Source organism: Bos javanicus, chromosome 17 (genome assembly GCF_032452875.1).
Source record: "Bos javanicus breed banteng chromosome 17, ARS-OSU_banteng_1.0, whole genome shotgun sequence".
Lineage (NCBI taxonomy): Eukaryota > Metazoa > Chordata > Mammalia > Artiodactyla > Bovidae > Bos > Bos javanicus.
The window spans coordinates 2,404,625-2,428,118 of NC_083884.1; the positions used below are offsets into that span (position 1 = coordinate 2,404,625).

At 37.7% G+C, this 23,494-nt stretch overlaps 1 protein-coding gene across 1 annotated transcript in view; it reads left to right on the forward strand.

Moving 5' to 3' along the window:
- The window catches only part of TLL1 (tolloid like 1), a 328,687-nt gene that overhangs the window by 300,774 nt on the left and 4,419 nt on the right, over positions 1–23,494 (forward strand). The window contains exons 19-20 of the mRNA XM_061383894.1: positions 8,831–9,044; positions 23,244–23,494. Coding sequence (XP_061239878.1) covers positions 8,831–9,044; positions 23,244–23,494 — 465 coding nt within the window. The remainder of the gene's footprint in view (positions 1–8,830; positions 9,045–23,243) is intronic.

Below are 23,494 nucleotides of genomic sequence, written 5' to 3' on the forward strand. Positions count from 1 at the left end.
TAGTCTCCATGTGTTTGTGTTTTTTTGTAGTTTTTTTCTTTGTAGTTGATTTCTAGTCTCAAAGTATTGCGGTCTGAAAAGATGCTTGATGTGATTTCAATTTTCTTAAATTTACTAAGACCTGTTTTGTAGCCAGCATGTGACCTATCCTGGGGAATATTCCATGTGCACTTAAAAATGCTTTCAGATGGATCTGGTCTAATGGGCCATTTAAAGGCAATGTTTCCAGACTGATTTTTCATCTGGATCATCTGTCCATTGATATAAGGTGTTACTATTATTGTGTTACTGACAAATTTTTTCATTTTGTAATTTTATTGTTTCTAGTTATGGCCTTGTCTTTTTTTTTATTTTATTTTTTAACTTTACAATATTGTTTTGGTTTTGCCATATATCAACATGAATCCGCCAATGGCATTGGCCTTGTCTTTTTCACCTAGACTATCTCCTTTAACACTTTTTGTAAAACTGGTTTGGTGGTGCTGAATTCTTTTAATTTTGCTTTTCTGTAAAGCTTTCAATTTATCTATTAAGTTGGAAAAAAACTTTTCTGGGTAGAGTATTCTTGGCTATAGATTTTTCTTCTCTTTCATCACTTTAAATAAATCATGCCACTCCCTTCTGGCCTGTAGAGTTTCTGCTGAAAAATCAGCTGATAGTCTTATGAGAGTTCTCTTCTATGCTTGTTGTCATTCAGTTGATAAGTCATGTTCAATTCTTTGCAACTCCATGGACTGTAGCAAGCCAGGCTCTTCTGTCCTCCACTATCTCCCAGAGTTTGCTCAAATTCATGTCTGTTGAGTTGGTGATGCTATCTAACCATCTCATCCTCTGCTGTCCTCTTATCCTTTTGCCTTCAGTCTTTCCCAGCATCAAGGTCTTTTCCATCAAGTCAGCTCTTTGCATCAGGTGGCCAAAGTATGGAGCTTCAACTTCAGCATCAGTCCTTCCAATGAATATTCAGGACTGATTTCCTTTAGGATGGACTCATTGGATCTCCTTGCAGTCCAAGGAACTCTCAAGAGTCTTCTCCAGCACCACAATTCAAAAGCATCAATTTTTCAGCATTCAGCCTTCTTTATGGTCCAACTCTCACATCTATACATGACTACTGGAAAAACCATAGTTTGACTATACAGACCTTTGTCAGCAAAGTAATGTCTCTGTTTTTTTTAATATGCTGTTTAGGTTTGTCATAGCTTTCCTTCCAAGGAGCAAGTATCTTTTAATTTCATGGCCTGTGTATGTTATTTGTTGCCTTTCCATGCTGCTTTTCATATTTTCTGTTTTTCTTTTTGTCATTTTAATTACAGTGTGTTTTGGTACATTCCTCTTTGGGTTAATCCTATATGTGACTTTCCATACTTCCTGGACTCTCTGGACTATTTCCTTTTCCATGTTAGGAAAGTTTTCAGCTATTATATCTTCAAATATATTATCAGCCCCTTTCTCTTTGTCTTCTCCTTCTGAGATGGTAGTGCTAATATTAGTGCATTTGATGTTGTCCCAGAGGTTTCTTCAACTGTACTCATTGCTTTTCATTCTTTTTTTTTTCCTCTGTTCATTACCAGTGATTTCTACTACTCTTTCTTCCAGCTTTCTGTTCTGCTTCTCTGTTGTTTAGTCTACACTTGATTCTTTCTAGTGGGTTTTCATTTCAGCTATATTTTTCATCTCTGTCTGACTGTCATTTATTATTTTCTAACTTATTAAAAACTTCTAACTTTTTTGTGCATTGTTCTCCTCCCAAATTCTTTGATCATCTTTACAATCTGTACCTTGAACCTTTTCTCAGGTAGATTGCCTAGCTCCACTTCATTTAGTTCTTCTGGGATTTTTATCTTGTTCCTTCATCTGGAATATGTTCATCTGTTGCTTCATTTTGTCTAAGTTGCTGTCTTTATTTTTATGTATCTAATAGTTTGGTTATGTTTCCTGATCTTGGAGAAGTGACCATTTGCAGGAGGTGTCCTATGTGTCCCAGCAGTGCACTCCCTTCTCATCACCCAAACTGTATGCTCTGGGGTATCTCCCTATTAGGACTGTGTAAGTCTTCTAGTTGTGGCAGGCTGAATATGCGGGTGGCCTGTTAGGCTTGGTTGACCCCGGGTCTGGTTGATTGCTTGGGCCTGCCTTGTATGGAGGCTGCTGGCTGTTCCACACAGGGGCCTGGTCATGAGGTGGCCAGCTGCAGAATCCAGGGTGTCCCAAGGCTAGTGCTGGCTCACTGATGGAAAGAGTTAGAGTCCATAAGACTTTGGGGCTGAGGCCCACCCACTGGTGGGTGAAACCTGGTCCTGGTGTTAGTGCAGGATTACTGGCAGGCAGAGTCAGACCCTGGACTCTGGTTCCAGGATCCAGGAATCCCAGAGTTGATATCAGGTCACTGGTAGGAGGATAAGGGGCAGTTCCTGAAACAGGTGGATACAGGCTCTTGGGATGTCCCGGAGTTTGCACTGGCCTGCTAGTGGGCTGGGGTCCAGCTGATCCCAGGGCAGGGTTTGACCTACTGTGACAGATTAGGACCACAGGTTATAGGATTGTGAGTTTCTGGCATCTATGCTCTCTGATAGGTAGAGCTGGGCCCTGGCCCTCTGCTGGGCAGGGCTGTGTGCAGAGGTGGCTGTGGGTTCAGGAAGTCTTTAAGTACCCTGTGTGCTGACGGGTGGAGCCAGTCAACATGTTAATGGACATAGTTGTGTCCCAGTAAAAGTTTAATTATAAAAAATCAGGCTTCAAGTCAGAGTTCTTCTGTGGGACTTAGTTTGCTGACCTGAGTTAAGAAATTCACATATAAAAAAGTTTGAAATGAAATTATAAGTTTTTGTCCTCATTTCCCCTGAAAATCACAGAGGGTGAAAGAATTTGGCTTTACTTTTTATGGTAGGCAGAATGATGCTCCCCATCCTCCAAAGATCACCATCTCCTAATTCTCAGAACCTTTGCATACATTATCTTATATGCCAAAAGTCACTGTGGTTAAATCAAGGGTCTTCAAATGAAAAGATTATCCTAGAATATCTAGAAGGGCTTGAAGTAATCTTAAGGGTCCTTACAAGAGGGAGTCAAGTGTTATACTGTTGGATCTGAACATGGAGGAAGCAAACATGAGCCAAGAAATGAGGGAAGCCTTTAGATGCTGAGGAAAATCAAAGGAAACAGATTCACACCAAGGACCCCTAGAAGCAGCACAGTGCTTCCTCACCCACTTTAGACTACTGACTTCCACAGTTCTAGAACAATAAAAGTGTATTGCATTGAGCCCCTAAGTGTGCCATAATTTCTTGGAGCAAATTTGCTGGAGGAAACGAATATATTTGCCTTGTTTTTGGAGTTTGTATTTGTGTGTGTGTGTTAATCATTAAATGCTAACTGCATCATAATAGTTTTAAAGTTAAAATAAATACATTTATATTAAAAAAATGTAAAAGAAACCTTGGCTGAAAGATACTTGGAAAAAGTCTCCCTATTAAAAAAGGGATAAAGTTCTGAATGAATAAAGGGATAGTGTTCTATCATTCCTGGCTTTACCATGTCTTTGTTCTGAAAGTCTCTCTCTACTGATCATTAAATTTTTGGTACTTTTCATATTCCAAATTACTCTACATTTAAAAAAATTTTTAAACAGCTGAAAAAAGATCTAGGCATAGGATCACATAGCAATAGGCTAATATACCATTTTAATTTTATGTATTGTATCCTAGCTTTGCTAAGTTATATAGTTGTAGTTTACAGCTTCATATGTGGGATATTTGGAAAACAAAACACTCGCAGTGATATATAATTCTCCAGCATAAATCTGTTATAAGTGTATTTGATCACTGTTGTCAGAAGACCGGAGTTTTAATTCAGTTGTGCCATTGTTTTCCAGTGGCCTCTAATCCTTCCAATATCTTGAGGAAAACCAAATGATAGGTCTCATCAAAGGCAGGAAAATGCAAAGGATGGATAGAACCAGGGAGGTCTGAATCTCATCTCACAGCTGCTCACATTGTATCAGTCTCTTTAATTCTCTAAGTTTGTAGTCACCCTGGCTAAATTTTATTTCCACATTAAGCACTATTATTTTATTATCCTGTCCTCTCTGAGTGTATGTAGAGACTTTGAATGGCCTTATCTCTTAGCTAGTGCTTTTATTTTCAGTAAAAGTACCTCTGGTGGTAGTTTAGTCTCTAGGTTGTGTCCAACTCTTGCTACCCCATGGACTGAAGCCCGCCAGGCTCCTCTGTCCAAGAGATTTTTCAGACAAGAATACTTTTTCAGGCAAAAGTACCTGTTTGTTGTTGTTGTTGTTCAACCACTCATTTATTCCAACTCTTTGTGACCCCATGGACTGCAGCACGCCAGGCCTCCCTGTCCATCACTAACTCCTAGAGTTTACCCAAACTCATGTCCATTGAGTTGGTGATGGCATCCAACCATCTCATCCTCAGTCATCCCCTTTTCCTCCTGCCTTCAATCTTTCCCAGCATCAGGGTCTTTTCTAATGAGTTAGCTTTGTATCAGGTGGCTAAAGTATGGGAGCTTCAGCATCAGTCCTTCTAATGAATATTCAGGATTGATTTCCTTTAGGATTGCCTGGTTTGTTCTCCTTGTAGTCCAAGGGACTCTCAAGAGTCTTCTCCAACACCACAATTCAAAAGCACCAGTTCTCCCATGCTTAGCCTTCTTTATGGTCCAACTCTCACATTTATACAGGACTATTGGAAAAAACCATAGTTTTGATTACACGGACATTTGTTGGCAAAATAATGTGCATGTGAAAGGGCTGTATATGAAGCTTGGCTGGAAGCTAGGAAGGTAGATTAGGCTTGCTTGAATGTTCCAAAAAAAGCACAGTTATTCTTTCCAGAGCTTAAAATGAAAGGTTAATTTTGTTTCTTTTGAATGATTCTCTTTAAATGATTTAGAATTTCTTACTAGAATGTACTGTCATTCACTCATTTTGATCTCTCTAAAACATGGATCATTAACCTTAAAACCATAGAAGTATAATAATGGAGTGAATAAGGTTTAAATGTTTGAATACCAAACTGTCTTGTAAAGTCTGAGTGCAGATGCTTAAGAAAGGTATTTAAAATTCCCCCAAAATGAGGGCAGTGTTTCAGCAGCAATCAGAGTTCCTTATAGCTCCACACATCAAATTTTCTATCCTGTCTTCATTGTAAATTTGAAGACTTTGGGGGAATTTTTTTTTTTTTTTGAGAATCTTCGGGAGATTTTTTGAGAGACTTCGGGAGGCACACTTCCATGGGATTGATTCCTGGTGACTGGAAATGTTCACATTCTGCATCATTTAGACATAGAGATCCATGCCTCAGAATGTGTGATAGAATAAAACAATAAATTCTGTATCTTACTTTACCTTTGGGAACTCTAAAGTCAGTTTTTAAAGATTTTCCATTTTTCCATGGACTCTTATAATACCATTCTATGGCCTAGAAATATTTCATATTAAGGTAAAGTCACTATATATGGCATGTACAGGTGGCTCAGAGGTTAAAGCATCTGCCTGCAATGCGGGAGACCTGGGTTCAATCCCTGGGTCAGGAAGATACCCTGGAGAAGAAAATGGCAACCCACTCCAGTATTCTTGCCTGGAGAATCCCATGGACAGAGAAGCCTGGTGGGCTACAGTCCACAGGGTTGCAAAGAGTCAGACACGACTGAGCGACTTACTTTCACTTTCACTTTTTCACTATATATGGAGATGTCTCTACATGTATGTCTCTAACATATGACAGGGCAGATTTATGAGATCTCAGCATGTGAATTAGTCACATTTTGCTTGTGTGTGGTAGAGCATTTGGGTTAAGCTGGCTTCTACAAAAGGACCACCCAATCTTTGCAACTGACCTTACAAGCTTCTATTAATTCCAAGGGGAAAATTAATCAATACTTTAATGAATGAGAGTTATTTGCATTACTGAAAATGTATCAGCTACACAAACTGCTTGATGTGACTCTTACAAAATCAGTCTGATTCTGTTAGTAATTTGATAAAAACCTGGAGTCAGTTGGTTCCAGATCAAGTGTCAGCGTAGTCCCTAGCCCACTAGCTCAATGCCACCTTCTGTGGTATTGTTCTGTTCTGTAAAACAGATGTTATGATTTACTCCAGACATCCTGCATTTCATTAGAGATTGAAGTAGCCCATTAGTTATCTCATTCACTTCATGTTCAATGGACCAATCAATGGATTAAACTCATGTGATCTGTAGATTCTGATCCTATTGTTAACTTTTACTTACAGGATAAGCTTTAGAATGTCATTACTTCCATCATTCTTAAAGTTTTCTCTTCTACACAGTGGGTTTCTCTACTCTTTATATTTATAGATGAATGCTTCTAAAGTCCATTCCAAAGAGACAATTATTCAACATGCAACAGTTTTCAGATGTTATTTCTCTTTATACAATATTTTTCTTAGTATTTAGAAGTTTGGTTTCATATTTAGCTAAAAAAATAAATAAACAACCCTCTGGATGAAGTTAAGCTGATTTTCTCTTATTGTTTTATTAAGAGTTACAAACTGATATTGAGACTATTTATATATACACAAAGATAATAGAAACTGACTGACTACCCTCTTATGAGAGGCAGAAAACCAAAAGTTTTGGTTTGCCATATCCTTGGTGTTTCCACTCATTGGATTGACCATAAACATGGTTTAGGTAGTTAGATAGATGATTGAACAGATTTATCCAGACATCCAGCCAACAGTCCATTCAGGGTTTTCTATTTTCCAAGCACTGTGTTTCTACTCTGTTTCATTCTCTGCAACTAGATTACAGAGATTAATATGTGACAAATCCTTCAGTGGTGCACACTTTGAATGTTGTGCTTCAAATTAAATAAACGGCTAAAGTCTTCTTGTTCACTATATTTTTCTGCATTGTTTGTTTCCAGTGAGATTCTCTATGCTGTATTTAATCCTTTGTGTACTATCTGGTGTTATTGGATGAATGAAATGATTATTCCTTTTACTCATAATAACAAATAGAGATTCACTAACACTTATTGGTTATAACTTTTTAATTTATATTTTTAAGTAGGGCACAGTGGGATGAGACATAAAAGATCAGCTATCTTCCTTTTCTTTTGTCTCTTCACTCTTTTCTCCTACTCCCTAATTATATAAATTGCTTCCTTCATTTCTTACCTTACTCTTCTAAAGATAGAAGTGAGATCAAGTGGTAGTGTGGAACAGAATAGATAAATGTGGTCATCACTGAGGGAGACCCAAGTTTAAGTCACTTTTTTCTTTGAAAAATATAAAATTGTGTTTTCAATTTAGAATTATGATCCCTTCACAATATTGCATTTAAAAATATTCATATAAAACATTTATGTGCAAAATTTTATGCTGTAGGGATTGTAGCAAAATTAATACATTTTCAAGCTTATTTCATATTTTCTCCAAATTATTTTTTAGGTTTGCTCTTTGCACTTAGGTAGGACTAATGGTTTATTTCTTGAACGCATGAAGAGGAAATGAAAAAGCTTTAATTGGCAGTCACAAATAACCTAGAATTCCTAGAATTATTAATAGTTTGGACAATTATTATTTTCAGCCCATCTCAATTAAACTCTTTGTTGTTGAATTTAATATTAAATATTTAATAAACTTTTAAGAATTTGTAACACTTACACATAAAAAAGCATACTAAAATTTGTAACACTCCAAATATTAAAATAAGTGTAATAAGTCTCTGAAAAGTTAATTAAAAATAATCTATCTTGAAGACATATTTTTATTTTCTAATAATATGGGTTGTAAGATCTAAATAAATATATGATGAAAAACCCCTTTATGTATTCTAATAAGGTTTACTGTATTTAATTTTTGTGAAAATACTTACTTTTAAAATTATGAGATTTTCTTTTTATTTTATATGTAAACCATCCTGGATTTTTGTTCTTGTTTTGTTTTGTTTTTTATTTTTAAACTTTACATAATTGTATTAGTTTTGCCAAATATCAAAATGAATCCGCCACAGGTATACATTCTTTTTATTTTAAATGCTCAATGGTATGATGATGTTCAACAGTTTATGATCATCAACACCAGAAGGAATCACATTTTAAATATAACTTTTAAGAATTTTCTAATACATTAAGAATAAATTCAGAATAAAATATCATTTTGCTATTATAATCTGTCTAATTTCTGGAGTAGACTTAATTGCAGTAGTAGAATTAGTTGCAATAGTCAAATAGAATTTCATGTGATATTATTGCATTGTTTTCCTCATTATGTCTTCCTAGACTTTATATTCTACTGATTTCACACCCCTTTTCAGTAATGTGCTAGATGGATTAAATCATTTGCAAACCCTGAACATATTTTTTCAATTAATTAATTAATTTTAATTGGAAGATAATTACTTTTCAATACTTTGTTAGTTTTTGCCATACATCAACACGAATTGGTCACAGGTATATATGTGTCCCCCCCATCCTGAGGCCCCTTCCCACCTCCCTCCCTACCCTATCCCTCTAGGTTGTCCCAGAGCACCAGCTTTGTGTGCCCTGCTTCAGGCATGAAAGTTACACTGGTCATCTATTTTACATATGGTAATATGCATGTTTCAATGCTATTCTCTCAAATCATCCCACCCTCGCCATTTCCCACTTAGTTCAAAAGTCTGTTCTTTACATCTGTGTCTCCTTTGCTGTCCTGCATGTAGGATTATCAGTACTGTCTTTTTAAATTCCTTGTATATGCATTAATATACAATATTTGTCTTTCTCTTTCTGCTGCGAAGAAAAGAACCCATTTTGAGTGATATGTGGCTTTATAAATTTTCTTTTTTTTCTTTCTTAATAGGCCTTTACTGAATTTGAGATTGAGCAGCATCAAGAATGTGCTTATGATCACTTGGAAGTATTTGATGGAGAAACAGAAAAATCACCAGTTCTTGGACGACTGTGTGGGAACAAGATACCAGAGCCCCTTGTGGCTACTGGAAATAACATGTTTGTTCGGTTTGTCTCTGATGCATCTGTTCAAAGAAAAGGTTTTCAAGCCGCACATTCTACAGGTGAGTAAATTAGGTGATGCTTCTCTTTTCTGAGTAAGTACCAAGTTTCTCTTCTAGTGAAGGCAGGGTATTTCTAACAGGATCAAAAGAAATCCCACTGAAACATTGTATGAGATATTTGAGAACCATGTAGCAACCTACCTAAACATCTTTGTAGTTGTTGTTTAGTCACTAAGTTGTGCCCTACTCTTTGTGACCCCATGATCTCCTCTGTCCATGGGATTTTCCAGGCAAGAATACTGGAGTGGGTTGCCATTTTCTTCTCCAGGGGATATTCTCACCCCAGGGATGGAACCCGCATCTCCTGCCTTGGAAGGCAGCTTCTTTACTGCTGAGCCAAAAGGGAAGTCCTATCTTTGTAGCTCAATATTCAGAAAACTAAGATCATGGCATCTGGTCCCATTACTTCATGGCAAATAGATGGGGAAACAATGGAAACAGTGACAGACTTTATCTTCTTGGGCTCCAAAATCACTGCAGATGGTGACTGCAGCCATGAAATGAAAAGATGCTTGCACCTTGGAAGAAGAGCTATGACCAACCTAAATAGCATATTAAAAAGCAGAGACATTATTTTGCCAACAAAGGTCCATCTAGTCAAAGCTATGGTTTTTCTAGTAGTCATGTATGGTTGTGAGAGTTGGATTGTAAAGAAAGCTGAGCACTGAAGAATTGATGCTTTTGAACTGTGGTGCTGGAGAAGACTCTTGAGAGTCCCCTGGACTCCAAGGAGATCAAACCAGTCAATCCTAAAGGAAATCAGTTCTGAATATTTATTGGAAGGACTGATGCTGAAGCAGACGCTCCAATACTGTGGCCACCTTACGGGAAGAACTGATTCAATGGAAAAGACCCTGATGCTAGGAAAGATTGAAGGCAGGAGGAGAAGGGGACGACAGAGGATGAGAAGGTTGGACTGAATCACTGACTCAATGGACATGAGTTTGAGCAAGCTCCAGGAGTTGGTGAAGGACAGGGAAGCCTGGAGTGCTGCAGTCCGTGATATTGCAAAGAGTCGTACACAACTGAGCTACTGAACTGAAACTGAAACTGGATCTTTGTAGCTGTTGCACTAATTAAAAGAAACACAGTAATTTGATCTGATTCATAATCAAAAACTGAGCTGTCAGGGAAGCCCCAAAGATCAAGAAAACTATCTCTTAATATTTATAAGGTGTATTCCATGTTAATTTTGGCAATTTGATTTATGTATTTAATAGATAGAATCTGTAGCTTGAAATTGAAAATTTTTGTTTTTGCTAAAATCCTACATGATTAGCTAACTTTCATATTAATATTTTTATCAATGTGGTATGATCAAGAAGAACTACCTTAAATATTTATACGGTATATTCTATGCTAACTTTAGAAATTCAGTTTATATGTTATATTTAACAGATAGAAATCTATAGCTAGAAATTCAAAAATTTTGTTATTGCTAAAATCCTGAGTGACTAAAAGTTTTTGCTTTACCTATTAGCTAACTTTCACATTAATATATTTTTGTGATTCAAATTTTGAATTCAACTCTCTGTTTACAGAGCCTACCTTTTCCCCTTTTATTTGGTATGCAATACATCTTTTTCCTAACCCTAATCTCTAATTTGACCCTTACAGGTTACAACTATAATGGAAGTTTTTAAGAAATAAAATATAATTTAGACAAATATGAAAAATTTTAGGCAAAAATGTAAAATAACTTTTAATTTGGAGCAAATTTAACAATATATTACATAAAGTGCAGTGAGTGTCCTTTAAAATCCTTCAGTTGAAATATACACTCACTGAAGTCGCTCAGCTTATAGCGACACCTGGTGCCAGGCTCAGTGCGTTCACTGCTGAGACCCCAGGAGAGATCTGCCGCTTCTGTCGTGTCCAGCGCTTTGCCACAGCACTCCACTCCAGTACTCTTGCCTGGAAAATCCCATGGATGGAGGAGCCTGGTGGGCTACAGTCCATGGGGTCGCTAAGAGTCAGACATGACTGAGCGACTTCACTTTCACTTTTCACTTTCATGCATTGGAGAAGGAAATGGCAACCCACTCTAGTGTTCTTGCCTGGAGGATCCCAGGGACGGTGGAACCTGGTGGGCTGCCGTCTATGGGGTCGCACAGAGTCGGACACGACTGAAGCGACTTAGCAGCAGCAGCACCGTAGCCAGGGTATTCTCCAGGCAAGAATACTGAAGTGGGTTTCCGTGCCCTCCTCCACGGGATCTTCTCGACCCAGGGATTGAACCCCAGTCTCTGACATCTACTGCTTTGGCAGGCAGGTTCTTTACCAGGAGCGCTACCTCTTGGTGTAAAAAAAACAGTCTACAAATTAATCCATAAAAAAATTTTAGTGCAGTAATGTTTGTCATGCTCTCTTGATTATTGTTTTCTTTCACTTTTATTCTATTTTAGAAATAATAACTTTATTCTATTGTTCAATTTTATTTTCCACTCTAGTATATTCTGCTATGAGCAGATTTATATTGAAGTCTATTTGTGAGAAAGTGGATTTTATCTGATTTGTGCTAGTAATGACTGGACTCAAAAATAATACAATGTCATTATTTCTCATCATTAGTATAAATATTCTGGTTTGAGAAAAATCTTTCATGGATTAAAAATATTCCATATTAATGAACTTTTTATGCCTTTGACATTTACTCTTTAAATACTTTCCTGATAACTTATCACATGTTGAAGGAATAGAAAAATTGAAATCTCATTACTTGATCAATATTTTTCTGACATCATAGTGTTAATGGCATAATTTTTAAAATAATCCTGGCTGTCACAGTTTCTAAGAATGGAATGTAAAAATATGCTTCAAAGCTCTTGAAACAGCTGATATAGTACCTTCAGTTTACTCACCTATAAATTCCTCTTCAGTTCAGTTTAGTCGCTCAGTCGTGTCCAAATCTTTGCGACCCCATGAATTGCATCACGCCAGGCCTCCCTGTCCATCACCAACTCCCGGGATTCACCAAAACTCTTGTCCATCGAGTCAGTGATGCCATCCAGCCATCTCATCCTCTGTCGTCCCCTTCTCCTCCTGCCCCCAATCCCTCCCAGCATCAGAGTCTTTTCCAATGAGTCAACTCTTCGCATGGGGTGGCCAAAGTATTGGAGTTTCAGCTTTAGCATCAGTCACTTACTTTTATAGTTTCTCTTTTTATCTTTGCCTTTACCTTAAACTTCAAGTTTTCTTGCAACTATAAAACTCCATGACTCCTTAATTTACATGGCTTCTGCTATAGACGCTATTTCTGTGTATGTATTACCATTAAGAATTCATTGGTAAGCTCTAATTACATCATCACAGAGATCATATATTGAAATCCAACGGTGTATGTAGCATGCACTTGATATTTCAGGCACATACATACACTTAACAACTACATACACTGAGCTCTCCAAAGAGCTATATGATGTAGGAATTATCTTTATCTTCAGATAAAGAAATTTAAAATCTGAGACATTAATGTGCAACAATTTCTAAAATTCAAACCTGGGATTTCATCCTAATTCTGATTGTGTCCAAAGCTCATGTACTTTCTACTATGGTATATTTTCTCTAAACATAACCATTTTGGACTAGGAAGAAAACCAATACAAAACTGGATAACTGTTAATTGAAACAATATACAGAGATTGAATGCTTCCTTATACAAGTCCTCTGTCCAAAGTAACCAACAGACTAGTTTCATTTTACTTTACTGTTCATTCCATATCCATTCAAATACCCATGTAAGCAGCCTCACTATTATTTTGTAGGCAAAACATGCCTTGGATATTGTTTGATTCAGTCCTGTCATCTCAGAAATGAGGCTTCTGAGGCTAAAACTTAATGACTACCAAAGTAGCACAAAAAAATAACAGCTGGAACTAGAATCCTCTCCCAACTTCTACTTACTTGTGCTCTTGTCAAAATTTTTGGCATTATCTGTTTCTTTCTCTTCTTCATGTGTAAATTGTTACTCTCACTTAACTAGTTATCTTTGAATTTTTGGGGTAGATTTATTTTTTACTGGTACTCTCAAGTAGCTATACATACTGAAATATTATGTACTGCTTATTATTTATTTCTTTGAAAGCTTTCTCTTTAACAAGTTTATTTATTCCACAGTCTTTCATCAGATATTTATTTGGTACTTTAAATAGACACTGTAGAGTATTAATAATTCATAGCAAAACAAATGGGAATTTTATGAGAACTTATGAGAAAATAATAAGAGACCCCGGTTCGATTCCTGGGTTGGGAAGATCCACCAGAGAAGGAATAGGCTTTCCACTCCAGTATTTTGGGGCTTCTCTTGTGGCTTAGCTGGTAAAGAATCTGCCTGCAATGTAGGAGACCTGGGTTTGATCCCTGGGTTGGGAAGATCTCCTGGAGAAGGGAAAGACTACCCACTCCAGTATTCTGGCCTGGAGAATTCCATGGACCATGTAGTCCAGGGTTGAAAGAGTCAGACACGACTGAGCGACTTTCACTTCACTTCATGAGAAAATAGGGGCTTCCCTGGTGGATCAGCATAAAGAATCTGCCTGCCAATGCAGGAGATGCAAGTTTGATCCCTGGGTCAGAAATATACCCTGGAGAAGGAAATGGCAACCCACTCCAGTATTCCTGCCTGGAGAATCCCATGGACAGAGGAACCTGGTGTACTATAGTCCATGGGGTGGCAAAGAGTTGGACACAATTTAGCAACTAAACAACATGAATAATGACAATGAGAAAATAGAAGCAATATCTACCTTTTGACAGCTATAGACTGAGAAGTTAAATTTAAGATTTGCGTTGGGTTTTTGTTAAGACAGTGAAGTCTAATACTGCTGCTGCTGCTAAGTCGCTTCAGTCGTGTCCGACTCTGTGCGACCCCAGAGACGGCAGCCCACCAGGCTCCCCGTCCCTGGGATTCTCCACGCAAGAACACTGGAGTGGGTAGTCATTTCCTTCTTCAATGCATGAAAGTGAAAAGTGAAAGTGAAGTGCTCAGTCATGTCCGACTCCTAGCGACCCCACGGACTGCAGCCCACCAGGCTCCTCCATCCATGGGATTTTCCAGGCAAGAAGAGTACTGGAGTGGGGTGAAGTCCAATACTACATTTGTCAAATTTGCTAAATGTATAAGGCATTTATTCATTATTTACTGCTTTCTAGAATGCATGTAATTGTTATTAATGGGCCCTGAAGTATACATTTTAATTTGCTTGAACAAATTTATATTTCTATATACAATTTTAATGATATCCACAAGGAAAGTTTCTAACACTATGAATTTTGAAATTAGGTGAATATAAATATTAATGTTGCTTTATGGTTTTCCTTTTTTTTTCTTTTTACAAGTAATACATTCCAAATCCGTGGGAAATGGACTTTATTGAAAAAGGTGCCATTTTCCTCTGAAGGTGGGTTCAAATTCTAAGTCCAAATTTATTTTAATCAGGTAAAAGAAATGGTATTATTAAATAAACTATTGAAGAAAAAAATTTTTTAATTAAAAAAAGTATCCTGTGTATTCTCTCAGAAGATAAGGCTATAGTACAGGAAAAGAGGAAAAGTGTGGAAGAAAATATTTTAAAACACTGCATGTCTGGCAGGACATTTTTCTGCAGCATAAAGCATCATCATAATTGTCAATGACATTTAAAAATCAAATAATATACTATTCAGCACCTTTGAAATTATGTTGATAAAACTAAATTAAATTATAGTTCTATGCCTACTAAAAGCATTTATTGATCACATTACAGGCCCTCATAGGAACTTTACCAGGAAATAAACAAATGTCTTTCCAAATTAAAATGATGGTCACCTTTTCTGAAACAATTTAAGTCAGTCTTAATTGTAGTTTAAGTCATTTGAGTATTGTCATTTTCTAGACGTTTTCAGTAAAATCAAATAATGAAGCCTCACATTTCAGATTCACAAGGGCTTTGTTAAGTCTCTTTTCCCCATTTTGTTCAAATACTTCATTTCCTTCTTGACTTCTGTTCTGAACTAGGTCCCTCAGAGAATTGTTTCCTCTGGATCCTGGTTTGTTTTGCCACCTTGTTTCTCCAAAGTAGGCATACAGAAGCCAGCACCTCTCCCACAGTTCACCTCTTCCTGCACTGTGGAATAAAAGTAATGCAAGTACTGACAATTGTAAACAAAGCAAATCACTCAATTATATCAAACTTTGAGAATAAAGCAAATTTATTAAGTATTTGTAAATGGAATTACATTGATTTATACATTTATATAATGAGTTCAGAAATATTGTCACAAAATATTTTACTGGCCTTCAAAAAGATAATTCTTCCTTTCTGAAAACAGATTAATGGTGCTTTAAATTGTTTTTCAATTTTTCTGGTTTTTCTTTTCATACCTGAGTGGATCCCTAGAAGTACAGATGATGCCATTTAGATGTTCTCGCTGGAAAATAATAAAAATGATGGTAGTGTATTCTTAGGTGGCTTTTCCTGCGTGCCAGGTATCTTTCAATAATTTCATATATATTTCAATAATTTCACATGTATTAGCCTACAGCTCCAGAGAAGGCAATGGCACCCTACTCCAGTACTCTTGCCTGGAAAATTCCATGGATGGAGGAGCCTGGAAGGCCGCAGTCCATGGGGTCGCTAGAGTCAGACACGACTGAGCGACTTCACTTTCACTTTTCACTTTCATGCATTGGAGAAGGAAATGGCAACCCACTCCAGTGTTCTTGCCTGGAGAATCCCAGGGATGGGGAAGCCTGGTGGGCTGCAGTCTATGGGGTCGCACAGAGTCGGACACGACTGAAGTGACTTAGCAGTAGCGGCTGCCTATAGCTCTTCATCTAGATCCTATCACTTGAGTACTGTGTATGATCCCTACTTTAGAAATGAACTGGGGAACAAAATCCCACAGCTGATGACTAGTGGAATTCAGATTTGTATCCAGGCCATTTGGCTGTAGAGTTCTGTCACAGGGAGAGGACAATAATTCTTGGAGTTAGGGATAAGAGACCCACCATTGTGGAAAAGGAAGGATGCTTAGTTTCCAGTCTGTGGGACTTAAGAGATAGTTTCCAAGACTGATAAGATTTTCAGCTTTCCAGAGAGAGTGATTATAAGCACACATGGGACCTATATCAATAGATTGTGCAAGACACTCGTCCTACAAACTGGAAGACAAAGGGACATTTATTTATTTATTTTTATTTAAATTTAATTATTTTTAATTGGAGTATAATTACTTTACAATGTTGTGTTGGTTTCTGCCATATATCAATATGAATCAGCCATAGGTATGTATACTAAGTCCCCTCCCTCTCGAACTTCCCCCCATCTCCCACCCCATCCTACCCTCTAGGTTGTCACAGTGTACCAGTTTAGGACTCTCTGCATCATACAGCAAAGTTCTACTGGCTATCTAATTTTATATATAGTAATGTATATATTTCAATGTTTCTCTCAATTCGTCCCAAACTCCCCTTCCTCCACTGTGTCCACCAGTCAGTTTTCTATGTCTGCATCTCCATTGCTGCCCTGCAGACAGTTTCATCAGTACTATCTTTCTAGATTCTATATATATGTGTTAGAATACAATATTTGTTTTTCTCTTTATGACTTCACTCTCTATAGTAAGCCCTAGGTTCATCCGCATTATTAGAACTGAGTCAAATGTGTTCCTTATTATGGCTAAGTAATATTTCATTGTGTATTAATAGTACCACAGCTTCTTTATCCATTCATCTGCCAGTGGACATCTAGGTTGTTCCATGTCCTAGCTATTGTAAATAGTGCTGCAATGAACAGTAAGGTACATGTGTCTTTTTCAATTATGGTTTCCTCTGAGTATATATGCCCAGTAGTGGGATTGTTGGATCATGTGGTAGTTTGATTCCTAGTTTGTTAAAGAAATTTCTACAATATTCTCCATAGTGGTTATAGATCAGTTTGCATTCCCACCAACAGTGCAAGAAGGTTCCCTTTTCTGCACACCTTCTCCAGCATTTATTGTTTATAGATATTTTCATGATTGTCGTTCTGACCAGTGTGAGATGATACCTCATGGCAATTTTGATTTGTATTTCTCTAATAATGAGCCATGTTGAGCATCTTTTCATGTGTTTTTAGCCATCTGTATGTCTTCTTCGGAGAAATATCTGTTTAGGTCTTCTGCCCACTTTTGACTGGGTTGTTTGTTTTTCTGGTATTGAGCTGAATGAGCTGCTTGTAAACTTTGGAGATTAATTCTCTGTCAGTTGTTTTGTTTGCTGTTTTTTCTCCCATTCTGAGGGTGGTCTTTTCGCCTTGTTTATAGATTCCTTCACTGTGCAAAAGCTTTTAAGGTTAATTGAATTTCATTTATTTATTTTTGTTTTTGCTTCCATTACTGTAGGATATGGTCATAGAGGATCTTGCTGTGATTTATGTCAAAGAGTATTCTGCCTATATTTTCCTCTAAGAGTTTTATAATTTCTGATCTTACATTTAGGTCTTTAACCCATTTTGAATTTATTTTTGTGTATGGTGTTAGGAAGTGTTATAATTTCATTCTTTTATACATAGTTGTTATCATTTAACATGATGTGGAAGGCATTCTCATGACTGAAACACTAGTTGGAATTTTTTTGCATCTATAGTCACACCAAGGTCTCTGAATGTGCAGTTGTATGTAGCAATGCCCAGAGTTTTGGCTGAGCCTACTTGTATTCAGACACATCTGAATAGGGTTCCATCTTGGGGATTCAGAAATATTTTGTTAGTTAAAATCACCAAGCCACAATGTGGGTAAACCATATACCAATCTGAAAAAATCTAAGTAAGAGTTTTAGCTATCCTAATTCACCCTCACATGGTGCTGCCAAGGACTGTCTGGTCACAGAAGACCACACCAGGGTTAAAATTGTGTTTCAATAACCATTGGTTTATCTGTCCAAATCTTTCCACATTGTATTTTTGTTCCTGTTCTCTCCCGACTCATCCCACTTTTCTGGGGACTTCCCTGGTTTCATAATGAAATTTCTGCTTCCCAGTAACCTCTCAGTCATTGCAAATAAGGGCAGAATGAAACTCTAATTTCTCATGGCACTTTTCATATCATTTCCTTTTTCTCCCTAGGCCCAGTCATGCTTATATGTTGGTTGGAGGAGACTGTAGGCATCCTCTACTTTTATCTACTCTCTGTTGTTGTTCAGTCACTAAGTCATGTCTGACTCTGTGAACCCATGGGCTGCAGCATGCTAGGCTCTTCTGTTCTCCACCATCTCCTGGAGTTTGCTCAAACTGATGTTCACTGAGTCAGTGATGTTATCTAACTATCTCATCCTCTGCCACCCTCGTCTTTTTTTGCCTACATTCTTTTCCAGCATCATGGTCTTTTCCAATGAGTCAGCTTTTCACACCATGTGGCCTAAGTACTGTAGCTTCAGCTTCAGCATCATCACTTCCAATGAATATATGGGCTGATTTCAATTAGATAGATTGGTTTGATCTCCTTGCTGTCCAAGGGACACTCAAGAGTCTTCTCCAACACCACAGTTTGAAAACATCAATCCTTTGGCCTTCTTTATGGTTCAATTCTTACATCTGTACATGACTACTGGAAAAACCATAGGTTTGACTATAAGGACCTTTGTTGGCAAAGTAATGTCTCTGCTTTTTAATATGCTGTCTAGCTTGGCCATAGCTTTTCTTCCAAGGAGCAAGTGTCTTTTCATTTCATGGCTGCAGTCACCATCTGCAGTTATTTTGGAGTCCAAGAAAATAAAATCTGTCACTGTTTCCATTTTTTCCCCCATCTATTTGCCATGAAGTGATGGGACCACATGCCATGATCTTAGTTTTTTGAATGTTGATTTTCAAGCCAGCTTTTTCACTTTCCTCTTTCACTCTCATTAAGAGATTCTTTAGTACCCTTTCAGTTCAGTTCAGTCATTCAGTTGTGTACAACTCTTTGCGACCTCATGGACTGCAGCAGGCCAAGGTTCCTTAGCCATCACAAACTCCCGGAGTTTACTCAAACCCATTTCCATTGAGTCAGTGATGCCATCCAACCATCTCATCCTCCATCGTCCCCTTTTCCTCCCACCTTCAAACTTTCCCAGCATCAAGGTTTTTTCCAATGAGTCAGTTCTTCACATCAGGTGGCCAAATATTGGAGTTTCAGCTTCAGCATCAGTCCTTCCAATGAATAATCAGGACTGATTTTCTTTAGGATAGACTGGCTGGATCTCCTTGCTGTACAAGGGACTCTCAAGAGTCTTCTCCAACACCACAGTTCAAAAGCATCAATTCTTTAGTGCTCAATTTTCTTTATATTCCAACTCTCCCATCCATACAGGACTACTGGAAAAACCATAGCTTTGACTAGATGGACCTTTGTCAGCAAAGTAATGTCTCTGCTTTTTAATACGCTATCTACTTTGGTCATAGCTTTTCTTCCAAGGTGCAAGCATCTTTTCATTTCATGGCTGCAGTCACCATCTGCAGTGATTTGGGAGCTCGAAAAAATAAAGTCTCTGTTTCCATTGTTTCCCCATCTATTTGCCATGAATTAATGGGACCCGATGCCATGATCTTAGTTTTCTGAATGTTGAGTTTTAAGCCAACTTTTTCACTCTCCTCTTTCACATTCATCAAGAGGTTCTTTAGTTCTCCTTTGCTTTCTGCCGTAAGAGTTGTTTCATCTGCATAGCTGAAATTGTTGCTGTTTCTGCCAGAAGTCTTGATACCAGCTTGTGATTCATCCAGCCCAGGATTTCACATGATGTACTCTGCCTATAAATTAAATAAGCAGGGTGATAATATACAGCCTTGACATATTCCTTTCCTAATTTTGAACCAGTCTATTGTTCCATGTCTGATTCCAACTGTTGCTTCTTGATCTGCATACAGGTTTCTCAGGAGACAGGTAAGGTGGTCTGTTACTCCCATTTCTTTAAGAATTTACCACAGTTTGTTGTGATCCACACATCCAAAGGCTTTAGTGTAGTCAATTAAGCAGAAGTAGATGTTTTTCTGGAACTCCCTTGCTTTCTCCATGATCCAAAGAAGGTTGACAATTTGATCTCTGGTTCCTCTATGTGTTTTCTAAACCCAACTTGTACATCTGAAAAGTCTCAGTTCATGTACTCCTGAAACCTAACTTGAAGAATTTTGAGCATAACCTTGCTAGCATATGACATGAGCACAAGTTTACAGTAGTTTGAACATTCATTTCCTCTCTAGTCATTGTAAAATTTGGGGGCCCAGGCTACAAAGAGTAATTTTTGAAAACTTTTATTCTCTAAAATACATTAACTGTAAATTTTATGCAGGTATATATTATATTTGTTATATTTACCTCTAATGACAGAAGTAGTAACTGGTAAATCATATGTTTATTAATGTCTCTCTGAAAAAGCTATGAAAGAGCATTTTTTGTTTGTTGGTTAAACACAAAAAATATGATTCATAATGTTCTAGAACTACAAGATAAACTACAATTTATGAGGGGTGTATGTTATTCCAAATCAAGTTAGATAAGTAATTCAACCTAAGTAAAGTAATACTGGTCTGTATATTCTATGTAAAGAATTCTATACGGCACATATACACATACAGGATTTTTATATTGTTCATTTTTTCGGTTATTTCTTATTACTTTGGCTTCTGGGTTCTTAAAATATTAAGATTTAACTTGAACACTGACCTTCTTGTCCTTGAAAACAGTTATTTAAGAGTGAAAACAGTATAATGTATAACAATAACAAATATTCATTGAGAGCTACTATAAGTTGTTTTTCAGTCACTCAATCGTGTCTGACTCTGTGACCCCATGGACTGCAGCACACCAGGCTTCCTTGTCTTTCACTATCTCCCAGAGTTTGCCCTAACTCACATCCATTGAAAGATACACCCATGTATGTGAATGCAGAGTTCCAAAGAATAACAAGGACAGATAAGAAAGCCTTCTTAAGTGAACAATGCAAAGAAATAGAGGAAAATAATAGAATGGGAATGACTAGAGACTACTTGAAGAAAATTAGGGATCCCAAGGGAACATTTCATGCAAAGATAGGCTCAATAAAGAACAGAAACAATATGATCCCAGCAGAAGCAGAAGATATTAAGAAGAGGTGGCAAGAATACACAGAAGAACTATAGAAAAAAGGTCTTCATGACCTGGACAGCCATTATGGCATGATCACTCACCTAGAGCCAGAAATCCTAGAGTGTAAAGTTAAGTGGCCTTTAGGAAGCATTACTACAAACAAAACTAGTGGAGGTGGTGGAATTCCATCTAGGCTATTTCAAATCCTAAAAGATGACGCTGTAAAAGTGCTGCACTCAGTATGTCAGCAAATTTGGGAAACTCAGCAATGGGCTCAGGACAGGAAAAGGTCAGTTTTCATTTCAATCCCAAAGAAGGACCATGCCAAAGAAATGTTCAAACTACCTCACAATTGCACTCACTTTACATGCTAGCAAAGTAATGCTCAAAATCCTCCAAGCTAGGCTTTAACAGTACGTGAACCAAGAAATTCCAGATGTACAAGCTGGATTTAGAAAAGGCAGAGGAACAGAGGTCAAATTGCTGACATCCATTGGACCATAGAAAAGGAAAGGGAATTCCAGAAAAACATCTGCTTCATTGATTATGATAAAGTCTTTGCATGGATCACAACAAACTGTGGAAAGTTCTTAAAGAGATGGGAATATCAGACCACCTTACCTTCCTCCTGAAAAACCTGTATGCAGGTTGAGAAGCAGCAGTTGGAACCAGACATGGAACAACAGTTTGGTTCAAATTTGGAAATCAGTCAAAACTGTATATTGTCACCCTGCTTATTTAACTTATATGCAGAGTACATCATGCAAAATGCCAGACTGGATGAAGCACAAGCTGGAATCAAGATTTCCAGGAGAAATATCAATAACCTCAGATATGCAGATGACACCACCCTAATGGCAGAAAGCAAAGGGGAACTAAAAAGCTTCTTGATGAAGGTAAAAGAGGAGAGTGAAAAAGCTGGCTTGAAAATCCAGCATTCATAAAACTAAGATCATGGCATCCAATTCCATCATTTCATGCAAATAGATGGAGAAAAAATGGAAAGTGACAGGTTTTATTTTCTTGGACTCTAAGATAACTGCAGATGGTGACAGCAGGGATGAAATTAAAAGATGCTTGCTCCTTGGAAGAAAAGCTATGACCAACCTAGACAGTGTATTAATAAACAGACATCACTTTGCTAACAAAGTTTTGTATAGTCAAAGTTATGGTTTTTCCAGTAGTCATGTACAGATGTCAGAGTTGGACCATAAAGAAGTCTGAGCAGTGAGAAATTAATGTTTTTGAATTGTGGTGCTAGAGAAGACTCTTGAGAGTCCCTTGGCAGCAAGGAGATCAAACCAGTAAATCCTGAAGGAAGTCAACCCTGAATATTCATTGGAACTACTGATGCTAAAACTGAAGCTCCAATACTTTGGCCATCTGATGGGAAGACCCGACTCATTGGAAAAGACCCTGATGCTGGGAAAGACTGAAGGTAGGAGGAGAGAGGGGTGACAGTGGATGAGATGATTGGATGGCATCATTGATTCGATGGATGTGAGTTTAAGCAAACTCCAGAAGGTAGTGAAGGACAGGGAAGACTGGCATATTGCAATCCATGGGTTTGCAAAGTCAGACATGACGAGAGAATGAACAACAAGAAATGTCCATTGAGTTGGTGATGCCATCCAACCATCTCATCCTCTGCTGCCCACTTTTTCTCCTGCCTTCAGTCTTGTCCAACATCAGAGTCTTTTCCAATGAGACGGCTCTTCACATTACGTGGCCAAAGCACTGGAGTTTCAACTTCAGCATTCAGGGTTGATTTCCTTTAGGACTGACTGGTTACTATATGGCAGGTACTGTTTTAAGTGATTTTCATGTGTTAATTAAATCCTTAAAGCCTGCTAAGATTGGTACTATTGTTGTCATCTGCACTTAACCTTATGTATCAGAGAAGCGATGTCACTTATCCAAAGTCACTGAACTAGTAAGTGTGAAGCTGAAATACCAAACCCAGCCTACCAAACCTAGGGCCTATCAGTATCCACTACCTCATTGGAATCTTCAAATATGGGAAGCATAACTGACCATGGAAATGAATACAGAAGTTAGAGAGTGGTTATACTACACTAAAAGAGAAATTGGAGTTGTTAAAGCTCATTGAGCTCACTTATCTCATTTTTATTCCTTGGGCAGAGTGTGGTGGCAGACTGAAAGTGGAATCAAAACCCAGAGATCTGTACTCACATGCTCAGTTTGGTGATAACAACTACCCAGGACAAGTTGATTGTGAATGGCTCTTAGTGTCAGAACGGGGCTCTCGACTCGAATTATCCTTCCAGATTTTTGAAGTGGAAGAAGAAGCTGACTGTGGCTATGACTACGTTGAGCTCTTTGATGGTCTTGATTCAACAGCAGTGGGGCTTGGTCGATTCTGTGGATCAGGG